This window comes from Perca flavescens, chromosome 13 (assembly GCF_004354835.1).
Source record: "Perca flavescens isolate YP-PL-M2 chromosome 13, PFLA_1.0, whole genome shotgun sequence".
Lineage (NCBI taxonomy): Eukaryota > Metazoa > Chordata > Actinopteri > Perciformes > Percidae > Perca > Perca flavescens.
The window spans coordinates 20,204,036-20,220,911 of record NC_041343.1 but is presented as its reverse complement, the minus strand read 5'-3'; the positions used below and the strand labels follow the sequence as shown (position 1 = coordinate 20,220,911).

General features: G+C 41.4%; 1 protein-coding gene across 2 annotated transcripts; it reads left to right on the top strand.

Moving 5' to 3' along the window:
• The first annotated feature begins 1,029 nt into the window (after nucleotides 1-1,029).
• slc7a3a (solute carrier family 7 member 3a) lies at nucleotides 1,030-15,552 on the top strand. Of its 2 annotated transcripts, none has more exons than XM_028595134.1 (12): nucleotides 1,030-1,110; nucleotides 9,613-10,257; nucleotides 10,391-10,552; nucleotides 11,152-11,335; nucleotides 11,430-11,545; nucleotides 11,915-12,137; nucleotides 12,238-12,377; nucleotides 13,517-13,619; nucleotides 13,950-14,170; nucleotides 14,328-14,494; nucleotides 14,737-14,845; nucleotides 14,938-15,552. In XM_028595134.1, exons 2-12 carry the CDS (start codon nucleotides 9,891-9,893, stop codon nucleotides 15,090-15,092), a joined length of 1,947 nt encoding a protein of 648 aa, XP_028450935.1. In that variant the 5' UTR covers nucleotides 1,030-1,110; nucleotides 9,613-9,890; the 3' UTR covers nucleotides 15,093-15,552. The 2 variants fall into 2 exon arrangements, with proteins under 2 accessions (XP_028450935.1, XP_028450936.1); XM_028595135.1 differs by lacking the exon at nucleotides 1,030-1,110 and adding an exon at nucleotides 1,918-2,025 and having other exon boundaries at nucleotides 14,938-15,092.
• Nucleotides 15,553-16,876: the final 1,324 nt, after the last annotated feature.

The window sequence follows — 16,876 nt, the reverse complement described above, 5'->3', positions numbered from 1 at the left end:
TCCGAGTGGCACGCGTGCCCACTCGCGTGAAGCACGTGTCTGCGCTATTCTCCGTCGACGTGCTCTTTACAATCACTGCTGATAGACGGCTTTTTGTATATATATTTCTGATACCGTGGCGGGAGAAATCTAACCGTGGCGGACCGCCACTTGCCAATCAACATAGAGGAAACACTGTATTCAATATTACATTTTTTAAATTATAAATAATTTTGCAACTGTCCAAATCACATACATATTCTGCATATTCTCCATAATTATTTAAAAATCAAATTTAGGCTTCAAAAATGTTTATGTTGTTTGTTCATGCAAAAATAAATTAAAAAAACACTATGTTTAGCAATGTCTATTATTGTGAGGTACTGATTTAACTCTGATGCCACATAGTGTTTCTGTTGCATCAGAGTGAAATGAGTTTTAGTGCCCCCTCATTTGCATGCATTATGTCACAGAATGCCATCATACACAGGCCAGATGATATTTGATGATGATGATGATGATGATGATGATGATGATGATGATGATGATGATGATGATGATGATGTTTCAGTCAGTGAGTGACACAAAAATAAAATGTTTAACAATTACATTGTCACCACCACTGACCCTCTAGCATTGCCGGGTCACTGGCACACGAAAGAAATACTTTGGTCTTTCCCTCCTTTTCTTTTAATCTGCGGAACAAAGCAACAGCGGATATAGTGTAGAGAGAGTGGAACCACGCAGGGCCTATACATAGCTGGGACGGACTAGATCTCTATATATGGGCATTCCTACTACGGGAAAGCACGTGCACACAATGTGTGTGCTCTCAATGCTTACTTTCTGTATCTTAAACACTTCTTCTATTTCTTCTCTTTTTCTTTGTCACTCGGGATTTCTTATGTAGTCTATTGACAAGAGCACTGCAACCTTATCAGAAACGTAAAGTTATTCTTACGGTATATTTCCATTCATTAATGGAAAGCGCGCTCTGGCTCCACCTCCCATTGCGTCAGTTTGTTTGTACACACCCCGCCCCTCCCGGATGACGGATCAAAACCACACACGCTCAACAGAGCGGGATATTTCATCAGCAACCACGGCGACAGCGCCTACAAGGCATTAAAGGTAATGGCTTTTATCATTCATTGATACAATTAAACATTACATTTTAGCCAAAGCCGTCTTGTAACGACATTTTATTCGCCCGTATCGTTTATTGTACCTAACTAGGTCGTAACGTTAGAAGTGGACTGATGCAATCCTCCCTCGTGTTGTGAGTTGTATTGGCGAACTGACGTTTAGTTTACAAAGAACATAACGTACCTCATCTTTGCTTGGTGCTTCACGTTTGAGCTGAAATAATAATGTTTCTAGCCGATCGTTTAACACAAATGTTCCGTTTATTCACAGTAACGTTAGTTGACGTTTTGTGAGGCGACTTAATTTGTCATTTGAGCGGGGAATGAGCTTATAGTCAGATGCGTTCCCGGAAAAACCAGATAGTACAAATGGGACATTAGCTAAATAAGAGGTGACCGTTGTGGAAAACCGTTTAAACCGTTTTAATAAAACATTAAACACTCGACGCGACACGTTACCATGTTATCACCAGGTTATCACTTGCGTTTTTCATTCATTGTTTTGGTCCTAGCCAAGCGCACCCTACTAGTAAGGCGTGGGTTAACCATAATGCTGCGTTCAAAGACTCCTAAAGTGCCGAATTCCTAAAAATCTAATAAATTATCATTGCACAAAACGGACTTTATTGTGCAAGATTTGACTCTGAGATGACGCAACATTAACTCATTATGTTTAAAAGTGTTAAGTTAAGCGTGCGCTAAAATTGCTAAGACAAGCGTGTACATAAGGTAATTAACGATGTTTCCGTAATCTCTGAAAGCAACATTTGCACCACGCGAGAACCGACCCGGAGCCACGTAGCTAGCCAGAGACTATTTGAGCTAGCTCATTCCCTGACAGATGGACAGACTATCAGCCAGATGAACAGCTAAACATCGGCCAGTATAGATGACCATGCCTGTAAGTAAGGCTATTTTAAGTGTTAATTAATGTAGCTTTTTCTAGTAGCCTTGATGCCCAACACCCGCGAGTGTCGTCAAAGGCAGTGATCATTTCGGGTAACTGTTCACGAGCTGTTGTCTGGGTCCATGGGGTTCCATGCTTGGGTTGCATCAGCCGATTTAAAGCTACTCTAATGTAGCTAGGGTAACTATTGTGGTGGTGAACAAGAGCAGAGAGTAGGGATGTGTAATGTAATCCAAACCTACTTGCCGGTGGTCAGGTTGATGGAGTGGAGAGGTTGTTGCACTAACCAGGTATACGTCGACATGCCATGTTACTTTTTTTAAATTTATTTTTACACTCAGTAATTTCAGCTGAGTACAGCAAAAATACAAAACCCCTAAAGGCCAAATGACTGAATGTGTCAGGTTTTGTCAATGCTGTTGCCATAGACTGTTGACTATTTATTATTGACAAGTTAACCCCAGATTTCCTATGGCATTACCATTTTTCAAAACGTTAAAAGACGTCAGGTTGTTTTTATTGGTCCGTGAGTGGAATGTACATCATTTGCCAACTATTATTATTATAATAATAATAATAATAATAATAATAATAATAATAATAATAATAATAATGTATACTTTATTAATCCCGCAAGGGGAAATTACAATGCTTTTTTTTTTTTTATCTTAGGTAAAGTTACACCTAGCAACAACTAAAATATACATTCCAATACAAAAACACTAAAATAAATCTTACCTTGAAGGATGTCATGTTAATTTTTTTGAGAGGTGTCGCTCCAATGCCATGGTCATTTTAGTGAGCTGAATTGTATTGCATTAAACTGAGAGGTAAATTTACATCAGTGGGATAAAACAAACTATTAGAAAAACCTCTCTGGGCTGTCTATTGTACTTTAACTGTTGCACCTTGTTGATCACTTTCATTTAACCAAACCTACAATTAACCACACACACAGGAAGGGTGCATACCACACCTTTTCGTTCGTATTAGGGTCTGATATATGTTCTTCAAAATTTTGACTTGGTATATTTGAGATTTTTTTGTTAACATATTTCTAGGAGAAGCTGGGAAAGGTTCCAGTCAAGTTTCTTATTAGTCAAAGCATAATTAAATACTTGGAGTGAAAAATTACATGGAACACTACTGTCACGTTTTTCTGCATACATGGCCTCATCTTTTCTCACCTGTGTAACTTAGTAGCCATAAAGCCATATTTTGGGATTCTTAGGTGTCCAGCTGATCTGTTCTTATATGTGTATATTTGTACTTCTGTTCATGTTAATGGTGTTGGCAAAGGTGATGGGAAAGTGAACAGATCCTTAGTTTGTCACATTCCATCTCACAGCGCAGAGCAGTTTTGGCAGGAGTGCTGGTTTTCAGCCAGGTGACTTAAAGGGTCGTTCAGTTCAGTCTCAGTGGTCGGTCTGGCCACACATACTTTAGTTTACACACACACGTTAACAAAACACATGCAGCCTTTATGTGAAACTAAAGCGTATCTTATACATACAAACATATATTTCTGGCACAAAAGACAAACTATTTGTAACTTCAAACAAAACCATTGTGTGTGTGTTTGTGATGCCTGAAGAATGGTTCACTGCCTGTACGGCCCGTCATGATACGGTATATCTTGCAGGGTTACGCAAGGTCACATGCATCTCTTTCAATGGATATAAACCCCACAGGGTACTGAACTTGTTGTTCCCTTTGCACAGCGGCTGGCCCCACATATAACAGTAAAGTTGTCATCATTATTATTATTATTATTATTATTATTATTATTAGGGATAGACTGATACAGGATTTTCAGTTAATCTAAACTTTTGACTGTATTTCAATGCACATTTTGAGAAGAAGAAACAAGAAATACAATCAGTTCTTACTTTTTTAGAACAAAAGCTTAAGCTGCCTAAAAGCAGCAGATGAAAAAAAAATTGCATTTCTGAATTTTGAGACTAATATCAGGAACATGAGGTGCAGAATTTTGGAATAATTCAGAATTATGTTTTGGGTTTAACATGGGAGGAGATTTGTGCAGAACTTTGTGGCTAAATGACAGTTTCCATTTTGCAATGGATAATTATAGATATTTGACAATGCTACTATTGTATAGCAGGGAAAAAAATGTGTCTGGTTATATAACCATAGAGCGTTGTTGTGGTTGTCGTCAAAGGTGGAAGTCAAAACAAAGCCATGCGTTGTTTTTATCGATAGAAATGAGAAGCAGCAACAAGCTATAATGAGGTTAGCTGGTTTGTCTCTTCTCCGAATAATCCTCTTACAGTCTGTGGCAGCAGTTACAGCAATGCTAAGTCAAGGAACAGGACCATTATCCCAGAAGCCTGTTGTAACCGGAGCACTGTTGGCCCAAGTAGTCGGTCATAGTCCTTCCACATAAAGAGCCTTTTATTAGTTTGTCCCATTTTTAAAAACTTGAATATACTCCGGTTGTGATGTTGCTGAAGAAAGTAAAGAAGGACCCAACTAAACATAAATCATCTTTTCAAACCAAGTCTAGCACACTGCTCTTTTAATGTGTGTGTGTGTGTGTGTGTGGGTTGTTACGTAATGAAGCTTGCCGACGATACGTTCCTGAGACACACCTCGGTGCAACCTGGCATACAGTAAATCTGCCCGACTTTCACAAACTGGCACCCCTCGTGATACCACAAGGAAAAGATTAGTAGCTAGTGGACGTGACTGCATTGACTAGGGTAGAGGTGGCTCAAGCATCTACTCTGGGACCACCCTTATGTGAGGTCATACTACAAGCAGGTCCGCATCTTTTGTAACCTTAAGGTGCCTGTAGACATGAAAGAAAATCCTACTTTGAAAGGAAAATACAAAGACATTTCCCAACAAATGAATATTCATGAGTTTTTATGTTTGATTAATTTTCAGTCAAGAATGAAATTGTCCCAATGTTAAGAGTGCTTTTACAGTTTGCATAGTTTCAGTTGAGCACTTTAGTCTTGCTTTGTGAAGGTGTGTGCGGTGTTGGTTTGAACCCCTGGGGAGATCACAGCCAGCTGGGCACAGTAGTTTAGTAATAAATGTTTATTGACACAGCATTGACCCTCTCAGATCTCAGTTCCTGGTGTGTGAGTGGAACATGCTACTGGAATGTCACACCAAGTGGGGAGTGGGAGAATATCCACTATGTACCAGTTTCCCATCAGTCTTCAGAGGGCTGAATGTTTATTGTTGGGTGCTCTCTTTGTTGTTTGTATTTCATTGTTTGACAGTGTTTGTCTTTTTTTCTCCCAACACTTAACTGTATTAGGCAGGATATTTTCTTTTGAAATGGTAAGACTATAAGAGCTTTGATAAGTAGGTTATGTTGTTGTTATGGTATTAATAGAATATTGTCATTGTACTGAAACATTGTGAGCGCTTGTATCCTGCGTGCGACGAAAAAGAACAGGCCAAAGTTAGACCATAACAGCCTAATCTACAGCTGAAAATCTTATTTTCTTCTTCTTCCTTTTTAAAATCTGTCTAAAAAAGGAACACCAGTGATAACTGCTTCATGTTGCTTTTGCAAGTGAAATAGTGGAGCAAGCAAGTTCTGCCTGAAGCAGTAGATTAACCTGGGTTTTAACTGGACACAAGGTAAGAAGAAAATTTGACAGTGCAACAAAAATACACCATGTGAATGGTTGTTGGCACTCTTTGCCCCCCCATCTTTGGTTTCAAGCATTTTATAAGTGTGAAAAGGCATTTTTGCATAACCTCTGATCCAGGTAGATGACTACAGTCACACAGTGCCACACAGTTGGCCTAGTTTTTGTTGCTGGGTTAGTGTTTCACTTCTTCTCTTTGCTCCCTGACTGGTGAAGTGACTTGATAGGCCTGAAATGTGCATCCTCCTTCTCAGCACTTACACCAAGGAATCTGGTATCACTGCATTGATGGCTTCAGACTAGGTGCAGTGTTTCCTTTGACGCTGCTCCACCCTATACCATACATGCCAAGAAAAATTCACTTTACAATGTCCAACATAACTTCTTTTCCCCACAGTAGATCAGAATTTTACTGGCCCCTTGTATATTTTTACTGGCCCCAAAAGGAGAAACACAGAAAATTGTGGTCCTAGATTGGGCATACCCTATGGAAACCACTTTCCAACATGACTAGACAGGCCCTTAACCTGGAACCCTCAAGAGAAAAGTTTGTGGAGGCAGAACTTAAGGAAACGTCCTCCTAGATGGAAGCAGAGAAGACCATCCAAAACCGAACCAACCAGCCAAATGCTGGTAAAATATGGCTAAGTGGCTGGTAGATTTGCTTCACTCACCAGCCCAAAACCAATGGTAATCTGTTGAGTGGCTGGTAAAATTTGAACATCACTAGTCCTTTGGCTGGTGGACATTTGGCACCCTGAAACCAGCTGTAGGAAGTTCACAAATGACCTACGCTCCCCAAAGAGCAAAATGGGTTGATGAATGATAGTCCATTTTACCAAATTGTTAATAGTTAGTCATGTCAGTGGCTGTTGTAGTACTTGTAAATGTAGTCTAGTATTTGCAGATAAGAAACTTGCCTCGCCCTTGACTTTAGAAGCTAGGCTTTGCTGAGACTTGCATGTGCCTACATGTGCATTACCTCAAATAACAATGTGATGCATCATTTAATCATTCTGGCATTTCTTGCAAATTAGTACTGATAATCATCACTGTACATTTTATTTCAAACAATTACTCTATTACTTTACCAAAATAAAAGGCTTATGATCCCTGTGATGCTGGAGAAAGTGGGAAGTAATCAAACTCAGACATAACATACCACAATAAAGAAATGTGAAAACGTGTAAGATTAGACGCAAAGCACTGAGCCATTTTGACCAAGACAAATATTGGATTGTTAATGACATTCACTCTTGCTTTACACACTATGTGTAAAGCTTGTCTCAGTGTTGTACTGTGGCTCTTCATGGACATCCCAGAGTTAAAGTTATGAAGTAGCTTTTATTTAATTACATTTTTCACCCTTCAAAATGACACCTCCCTCTAAAAAAGCACTGATTTACAGCATAGTCTTGGCTCCTAAAATGAGTCTTTCAGAACATAGAGAAGTATATTTAATCTGAATGAGTCACTCAGCAGGAGCAGCTGCGAGTACATTGCCTAATCTTATTTGAGCAGATCAACCTTAAACTTCACAAAGCAATGTAGTAATAGTTTAGTATCTTAGGCAGGCCCATGTTTCATACAACATTTTCTGTGGGATGTGTTTTGTTGCATTTCAGCATTTACGTCCCTGCTCGCAAATTTTAAGTTACATTCAATTTGTGATTTACGTCGAACCTGTCTGTGTATTCTGATCCATCCCGGAATCTGACCGCCTCCAAAGACAAACAGAAAAACATTGTATCTGTCCCCCTGGTCAGGTGTGCGGTGTCCTTGGCCTGTTATGAGCTCTTCTTGCGTGTATGTGTGTGTGTATGCGCACGGTGTGTTTTGCAGAAACTGGTGTAATCATTATCATTCTACTTTCCTGAACTTGATAAACACATTACTACTGACGTAAAATGTGTTGCCGCTGTCCTTGAGGATAGTTTCGTTTGTGTGGTTGTTTTTTTTTGTTTTTAAATCATTGATAATTCACGGGACAGTAATCAATATAACTATGTACTGCATTTCGATTAAGGAACCATAACATTTATCACACCCAAATGCATTTTTACATACACTATGGTTAAAGTAAAACTTGTCTTTCAAAGGAGATTTTGTTATACAAAGTTATCATAAAAAATGATTAAAGTACTACAGTACTAATTTACGGAGCCTCTAAGGGGACATGACTCAAAAAAAAGCAACAAAAGTTTAGTTTCATGTGCTCACATGAAAATTTCACGTGAGCACATGAAACTAAACTTTAGATTTGTTTTCATGTGTGCCGACAACGCGCGCTTTGAAACCTATTTTGCGCTGTTATGAACAGTGCCAGTGCCACAGTCAGCAGCACTGCAGCAAAGAACTCCGGTTAGAAAGGATGGCGGCTAGAGATGGGTTGGAAGCGTTCCTTAAAAGTCTAAATATACCAGATAATATATGATTCCATATATAAAACAAATATAATTGGGCCCTTTTAGCAAAGTAGTTTTGGCGACGGAGCCGTCTCCTCGAGTTCAACACCCCTTGGATCTAGTTCTCGTGGAATTAATCGAACATCCTCTTTCCTTATGTTTAATCCATTCTCCTTGCATTTTGTGTACAACTACATCCACCTATATCCGTGGAGTTGGCCAGATGTTTGTAACTATTCATAAATGAAAGTAATTGCCCAATCCAAATCGCTGTATCCCTTGCGCCAGAACAGATTACAAGACTTTAAAATCCATTTTAAATGTCTTATCGAAACAATATAATGGTGACGACTTGCAAGCAAAGCAGCAATGTCTTTATAATGAAGACCTAGATTAAAATACAGTGCAACTAACTCCTGTACTGTAGTCATTTCTCTAGCTGTCACTGTCTCCAGTATGGCCCAGGCTACATCAATATACACAGCTTTCATGTGCTCACACGAAAAGGTTTCTTGTGCTCACACGAAACTTTAATGTGCGCACGCAAAGGTTTCATGTTGCACACATGAAACTAAACTTTAGATTTATTTATTTTTTGCTCATGTCCCCTTAGGGGCTCTGTACTAATTAAATTTCAAGGGTTAATTGTTAGTTATTTGAACTTGTAGTTTTTATATAGGGTAAGGGTCAGTTTTTATAGTTGCAGTGTATTGTATCTGTATATCAACCTCCCAGTGCAGCTGGTTCACCTTATCGAGCTGCTAGTTCACGCTGTCCTCCTCTCCCTTGTTGATATTAGCTTGCAGAATTCAACCATGCCATCCCTTCACAGCCTCTGGCTTTCCCAGGCTTCTCCCTGTCGGCCTCTCTGCTGAAAAAACAACATGGGTAGTAGAGAGTTCTTTCTCGCAGTAAGGGAGTGGTGAGGACTTAGACAAGGTGTTTTTATATGGGTGTGTACTATGGTTCTATGGTTTATTTGTTGAGTAAAAATTAAGTAGGATAGAATTTAAGTTTTCTTTTGTCTTCATGAGATCCCTCTGTGCCTCCTACTGTCCCATGATGCGTTACCATTCCGTAAAGTATCAGTTCTCTGGAAGTTGCATAACTGGTATTTATACATGTGCTCCGTGTAGTGAAACCTGTATTTTCATCGTCTCTCCAAACTTGCCAACGACTTATCTCCTTTTTGCTGAAGAGGAGAGGAATATTCCAGAAAGGTTTCCAACATCGCTGGTGCTACCTGGGTTCACATGGAATGCATATAAACCCCACTCATACGTATTGTGTGATCTATCACCACAAATAAAAATGATTTGTATAGCCCAGATGGGAGAGACAACGTCGAGGTGACATTCTTTGAGCATTTCTGTGTTGTCTTCTTTTTAAACCCTGTCATGTTTCCCTGCAGTTTGAGCACCTTTCCTGGAAAGAAATTATGCTGTAATCCCCCCTCACAGTGCCAACACTGTGAAATGTAAGCTTTGGCAATTACTGAATAGTTCCCTGTTTTTAAAATCTTGTTTTCTTGTTGTGTTTTCTCACAGGTCCTAATCTGCTGCTGCAAAATACTGTAACCACAGACCTGCCACTTCCTGTTGTGTGTGTGTGTGTGTGTGTGCTCGAGTAACTATTGCCTAAGTCATCGGACCTGCACTAAAGGACCAATACTAAACAAGTACTTGGACCTAACCATCTGCTCAAAGCTTTTACTCTCCGACCAGTCACACTTGTTCTGTTTAAGCTGTGTCAGTCGCACACACCCACATTGTAAGGATTAAAAACACAAAGCCTGGTTCAGCGCCCACACACAGTCACAGCAAATATGGCAAATAAGCTGTCCAACTTTGGAAAAATCCTGCTGCGCCGCCGGGCATTAGACTGCTCTGGTGAAGAGACCCGATTCGCCCGCTGCCTGTCCACCCTGGACCTCATTGCTTTGGGGGTGGGCTCCACACTCGGTGCCGGTGTCTACATCCTCGCCGGCGAGGTTGCCCGTGAAAAGGCAGGGCCTGCTATTGTCCTCTGCTTTCTCATCGCTGCGCTGTCCTCCATGTTGGCCGGCCTGTGCTACGCTGAATTTGGAGCCCGTGTCCCCAAAACAGGTTCTGCATACCTTTACAGCTATGTGACAGTTGGAGAAATCTGGGCCTTCATCACAGGCTGGAACCTAATCCTCTCCTATGTAATAGGTGAGCTTTCTAAAGTTTCAGAGGAGTTGTTGCAGTGCTTCCAAATGCATTTTTTATGTGTGCCAAAATCCCAAGTAAGAGTGTCTCCCAGTCGCTACATTGTTGACATACAAGTTTCTGTTTTCTCTTCTAGGTACGGCTAGCGTGGCCAGGGCGTGGAGCTCAACGTTTGACAGCTTAGTTGAGCAAAAGATCTCTGACTTCTTTAAAGCATCCATGACAATGGAGGTGCCAGGGCACGTTCTGGCAGACTACCCCGACCTGTTCGCCCTCATCCTGGTCCTGCTGCTCACTGGTGAGTTAGCCCAGCTCATCATCAGTCATTATTTTCAGTGGTGATAGGATAAATATGAGAGATTGCAAGATGATTAAAATGATGGGAAAGAAGAAATTAAGAAACAAATATTATTTTTTATTCATACACTTTTCTGTAATCTTTTTTTAAATTGTGATATACTGAAAGTTTTACCCCTTCTTAAAGTTTTTAATTAAACAATCTGAGGAAGGAACATCCCTCTTTGGTTGAACTTGGCTTGCAACTCATTGACAAATGCAAGCTGTGACAAAGGTTTGTGAAACAGATAATGCTCCATAGCTTTTTTTTTTATAAATGTGTATATTAAAAATGTGTTTAATTAATGCAGTCCACATTAACCTTTGTTAGCATTGTATGAAAAACACTGCTCAACAACCAGAACAGTTGTCACACTAATATTGCTGCTAGTGTGACATGCCAGTAGCAGTGTTAGAAATAGATAATTGCTGGATTGGTGTCGCCGACTAATGTTGGCATGTTGGATGTTATGCAGTACAAACACTTCCACCCACATAGCAGGACACGTTGTTATTGGTGCTGGAATATGAATTCTCTCTCTCCTCTCGGCTTGCCCTCAGGACTTCTGGCCTTTGGTGTGAACGAGTCGGCGCTGGTGAATAAGATATTCACCGGCATCAATCTCGTGGTTCTGGGCTTCGTTATCATCTCTGGCTTTGTTAAGGGGGACACAGCCAACTGGAACCTGACAAAAGAAGACTATGAAATCTTCATAAACGGCACCAACGGCAGCAGCCTTGACAAGTCAGTATTTGACAGTTACTAGCAAATGAACTCCTAGTTTTACCATTTCACCTGTTTGATTGTTAAACTGTGCATCTTGTCTTTTGCCACTCAGGGTCGAGGAGGAATTTGGCGTGGGTGGCTTTGCTCCATTTGGCCTGACTGGAATCCTGTCTGGTGCTGCCACCTGCTTCTACGCCTTTGTGGGTTTTGACTGCATCGCCACAACAAGTGAGTGGTCGTAATATTTCCCTGATGAGTGATGTAGAGAAAGGGTTCACAGAAATGTCTATATAAACGGTAAACAGACATTATACACATTAGACACACACATGTGAAGTGGATATTGAGTTTTCATTCAATATTACATAAGTACACCTGTGATAGTTTTATTTATTTTATTTTTTTATTTTTCCACATCATCTTTGAACAATGCTGGGCTGACGACTGAAGACTGCAACACATTTACGTGCTTTATGATAACAAGCACAAAATCTCACCTGTTGGAAAACATGATTGATGGTCTGTTTCCCTTTTGTTTCATGTGATCCCTTTTTATCAACTAATCCTCATTTATTTCTTCCCCCCTATTGTCCTCAGGCGAAGAAGCAAAGAACCCAATGCGTTCCATACCTGTTGGCATTGTCGCCTCGCTGCTGATCTGTTTTTTCGCCTATTTTGGTGTGTCTGCTGCTCTAACCCTCATGATGCCATACTACCAGCTGAACTCCCAGAGTCCTCTGCCTGAGGCCTTCAGCCACGTCGGCTGGGCTCCTGCCAGATACATCGTGGCTGTGGGCTCTCTCTGCGCACTGTCCACCAGGTAAGGAGGGAAATTGCATTCTTGCCACGGTGTATCTTCACATAACACTATAAATAAAGCTTTTTAATATTTAAGTTTAATACTATCGATCTTCTCTCAGTCTCCTAGGCTCTATGTTCCCCATGCCCCGTGTTATCTACGCCATGGCAGAGGATGGGCTGCTGTTCCGTATTCTGTCTAGGATCGACACTCGCACAAAGACTCCTCTCCTGGCTACCATCGCTTCTGGCGTTGTTGCAGGTAAGCTCACCGCCTCCATTTCATGTTTTCTCTTCTTGTTTGTGTGTTTATCTTTACCTGTGTATCTTTCTTGTCATGTTTGCTGTTCATTGCTTCGAGCCAGCAGGCTGTCTTTGCTGTTTCTATCCTGTGCTGTCAAGTCTGCCAAGAGCTGTCGTTTATAGTTTTTTTAGTTAGTTTCAACACAAGGTTCTGGGATCTTTTAAGTCCCCAGAACTATTTTGAAGGAACTAGAAGGTTCCTTCAGCCCATTGTTGTCTGTGTTTCCACAGCGGTCTAAAGACTGAAGAGTAGGAAGGTTATTTTGCTGACGTATAAAACAACATGAGGGCTGCTGGTTGTCGCAGGGGTAAACGCACTGCAGACTGAACGTCAAAAAGTACCTGAAAACAGCGTGTAGTTTCTTTTTATCATTTCACATCACACTTTCAGCCACTATGACCACTATTACGGTCAGAAACATTGTGCCAAAATATGAACAATAACGTCGCTGTCAACAGGCTTATCTGCTAATGTTAGCTACCGACCGTTACCTTGAAACCATCCAGCAAATGGACCTGAAACCGGTGATTTAACGTCACCGCTCATTTTACACAGTTGTGACCGTGTACTCGCCCTGTTGTTTATTTGGTTGCCATGACGTCCTGTCACTGTTCCAGTTACTCACCCTAAAGGGGAGAGAGAGTGGATGACCGTTCGCTTGAGTTCAGTAGAGCAGACGGCTCTGCAGAGTCGTGTAATTACGACTTTATGACTTTTTATAAACAGCTGAAGGAACGTTGGTGCGCCGCTGCTACATGTACATAGCGGAAACCCTGTTGTGCGTCTGCCCTATTTCTGATACCGTGGCAGCAGGAATCTTGCTGTGGCGGGCCGCCACGGCAAAATCAACATACAGGAAACACTGAGTTCACCATGGCCACTGGCTTGCAATCTTCCCTTTTTTCTGTCTTTTTTTTAAAAATGATTCGGGAAGCCAGCATCAAGACTTTATGTTTGTACCTGGAAAATATCCTAAATTTATACCCTGGTCCCTGCGGTCTAAACGCAGCGAGTTTTAGTTCCTCAGAAGGATCCTAGTTCCGGTGTGAATGTGTGGCAGTGCAAATGTTCAAATCAGTTTTTACTTCTCCTTACAGCGCTGATGGCATTCCTGTTCGACCTGGCAGCTCTGGTTGACCTCATGTCCATTGGAACTCTGTTGGCATACTCTTTAGTGGCCATCTGTGTCCTCATCCTCAGGTAAGCAACTTTTTATTCTCTACAACCACACTCTCAAAGTTGTCTAGTTTGTAATATTGTGTTAAATACTCTCAAGCAGCTGCTGCACTAATATCATTATCAAGTATCAATGAAGCCAGTTTAAAACAATAGTTGTATCATAATCTGTGTACAGATAAAGTAATCTCCCATAGGCAGTGGACTAAACTGAATGAAATGTGTATTTTATGAAAGCCCCTATTTGTATGCAGCCAATATTTCTATCTATTGGGGGGGGTTGTTTCTAGTTATGCCACTGAAAAATATCCCCCTTTTTTTCACTCACTCTGATATACTTCTTTCCCTCCACAGGTACCAGCCAGGCAGCCTGAGTTCGCCGAGCCAGATGGAGAAGCTGGTGGAGCTGGTGGAAGGGGAGAAGGTTGCCGTCAGTGGAGGGGACAGCGGTGATGAGTACGGCATGGAGAGGCCGCTCCGAGAGGCCTTCACTGCCAAGCTGCTCTTCTGCCCAAGTGGAAAGACCCCAACGCAGACCTCTGGGAATATTGTCTACGCCACCACTGCTATTATTTGTAAGTGTGTCTGGGAGAAATCTAAAGCTGGAAGGAAAGTTGTTGACTTGTCTCGGCTGATAAATGCGTTTTTTAACAGCGAATAAGACCTAGTAAAATATGTAATAAAATAAGCCACCATTCTAAATAACTTAGTCTCTTTCTTGCCTCTCTGCAGCGTTTTTTATCACTGTACTGTGCATCATCCTGGCCAACTGTCTCACAATGCTGCAGGCCGGGCATCCAGCAGTTGTGGTGCCCTGTGTCATCTTGACTCTGCTCTGTATCGTCTGTCTCATCATCATCTGCAGGCAGCCTGAAAGCAAAGAGGCTCTCAACTTCAAGGTAATGATCAGACCCTGAATGTTACACAAAAGAGATTTCTCTGTTTTGTCTTTGTTTTAGCAATTTTTACACTGTTAGTGACTCTGAGTGGCTAAATGCCCACCTCCTATTTACCTTGTCACACATTGTTCTCTGATTCTCTTACTGAGTGGTACTTTGACCAGAACCAGCCAGGTACATTTTAAAATAGTTATGCTGATTTTTGTTTTGTTTCACATCCTTCATTTCTCTGTCCTGTCAAGGTCCCTCTGCTTCCCTGGTTGCCCCTTTTCAGTGTTTTCGTTAACATCTACCTCATGATGCAGCTGGACCGGGGTACATGGTGCCGATTCGCCGTCTGGATGGTTATCGGTACATTTAAAAATTATTAATTGTGTTTTTATTTCTAGTGCTATTCATGTGACTGTTTTGTAACTTATTGTTGCCTCTCTTCTACCCTATAGGTTTCGCTATCTACTTCCTCTATGGTATTAGGAACAGCAGTGAAGCTGCCAAAAGGTCCTCCCCACGCAAATACGAGCCTGCGCCGCAGACAGAGATGCCGATTTACAAGGGCGCTCCTAACGACAGTGACGTGGAAGTAGGCAGCAGCCCCTGATGCACACACGTGTAGACCTGGGGAGTGTTGCCAGAGCATCTACACTCATTTTAGCAGTCTGGTTGAGCTGGCAGCCAAATGCTGCAGTGGAGGCGGCTTGGAACGCAGCCCTGGGTTTAAAGGGAGGAGAAGCAAGAAAGCGCCACACACACGTCTTACCTCTGACTTGGAGGCTGATTAACTCGATGGCTAGACACTGACAGAGCTACTTTTTGGCCATGGCGTCTGCAAAACCGGTCAACGGAAAGCCTTTCCACTCCCTATTCAGCCCCTTTGTACTGAATTTGGTTGCAGTTCCACCAGAATTCCACTGGGGGTGATTGCAGGCGAGTGCAAAAGAAACGGGACTCTATGGAGCTAAACGGCTAAATTAGTCTCTTTTGCCTGATTGTCGTTGAGAAATATCAGATTTGATTGTAGTTTTTGCAAGTTCAACATGGATTATAGGTCGAAAGTTGAATTAACGAGTACTTATGTCCTTTCGATTTCTTACAGTTTGAGTCGTTGTTGCCCATAGCACGCTAGCATTCTGCTAATGAATGCTGATTGGTCAGTGAAGGACTTATTACAACCAGAGGTCCCGATTGACGGCATCCAAAGCGGAACCAGAATGTCAGAGTAAATATTTCGGCATGGTCTTTAAAACAGTAGAAAACCTCTTTCTAGCATGTGTCTAGATAACCTAGGCACAGTCTAATTATTGCTAACCGAAATGCTAGTTAACATTAGTAATTAAACTTAAACAGCTAATGTAAGTCGAAACTGCCTGCGAGCTTCTCCTGTACTGTACGGTAATTCCTCTACTATGCGACAGTAAGTTGCGTGATTATGACACAATCTTTAGCCTGTTTTTACAAAAAACGTCTGCTACAGAGCCATAACGTGAGATACAAGGTAATTGAGCCTATATACATTGTCGTGTTTCTTTAGAAATAAACAATGGACAAATAGAGTATTTAAACGCTTCAAATGTTATTCGCTGTCAAAGTGACGTCAAAATGAATGGCAGTCAATGGAATGCTAAGGGGGGTGAGTGCTTGTTAGCATCAAAATGGCGCCATGGGAGCTACGCTTGCCAGATGCTCGCTTACCCCCTTGGGTATAGCTCCATAGAGTCCCATTCCTTCTGCACTCGCCTGTGAGCACCCGGAACAAGAGTGAAACTGCAACAAGTTCAGAAGCCGGAAGTAACGAGAGGGTGGAACTTATTCCATTATAAGAAATTCTTTGGCGTCTGTTTCTATCAGTCTGTTTGAACTTAGCCTTAGCCCTTCTGGGAGATATTTACCTGCCTATAACACATGCTTTGAATGGACCTAACTAACAAAGCCTTCAGTCGAGTTAACATGTCTGGTTTATTGCACCAACTTGTTTGTTTCTGTGTAAACAGGGTAGCACTGAGTCTGTGTGGTTTACAGTGTCAATCAGGGCCTCAGTGCAGTTTGGTCAGTAGCACATGGACAACGTTGATCTATACTGTACAATTGGATGTCTGAGGCTGAAGTACGTGCTTTACAGATCATCCTTGTGCCCCCCGCTCCCAGAGAACAGCCATACAGTAAGTGTACTCGGCACCCTTTAAAATCGTATGAAATTAGTTGTTTATCGTAAATTATCCATCTGTGTTTATCCATGTATTGCATATTGTGACTGTGTTGCAATGGTATTTACAGACATTTTGGGGCCTTTGTTTCAACATAAACCGGATAACTAAAATGTTTGTTTTTTTAAATGCTTTTAACAGCACAAAGGGTGACAAACTACTTTTTCGACCCTTCGATCTG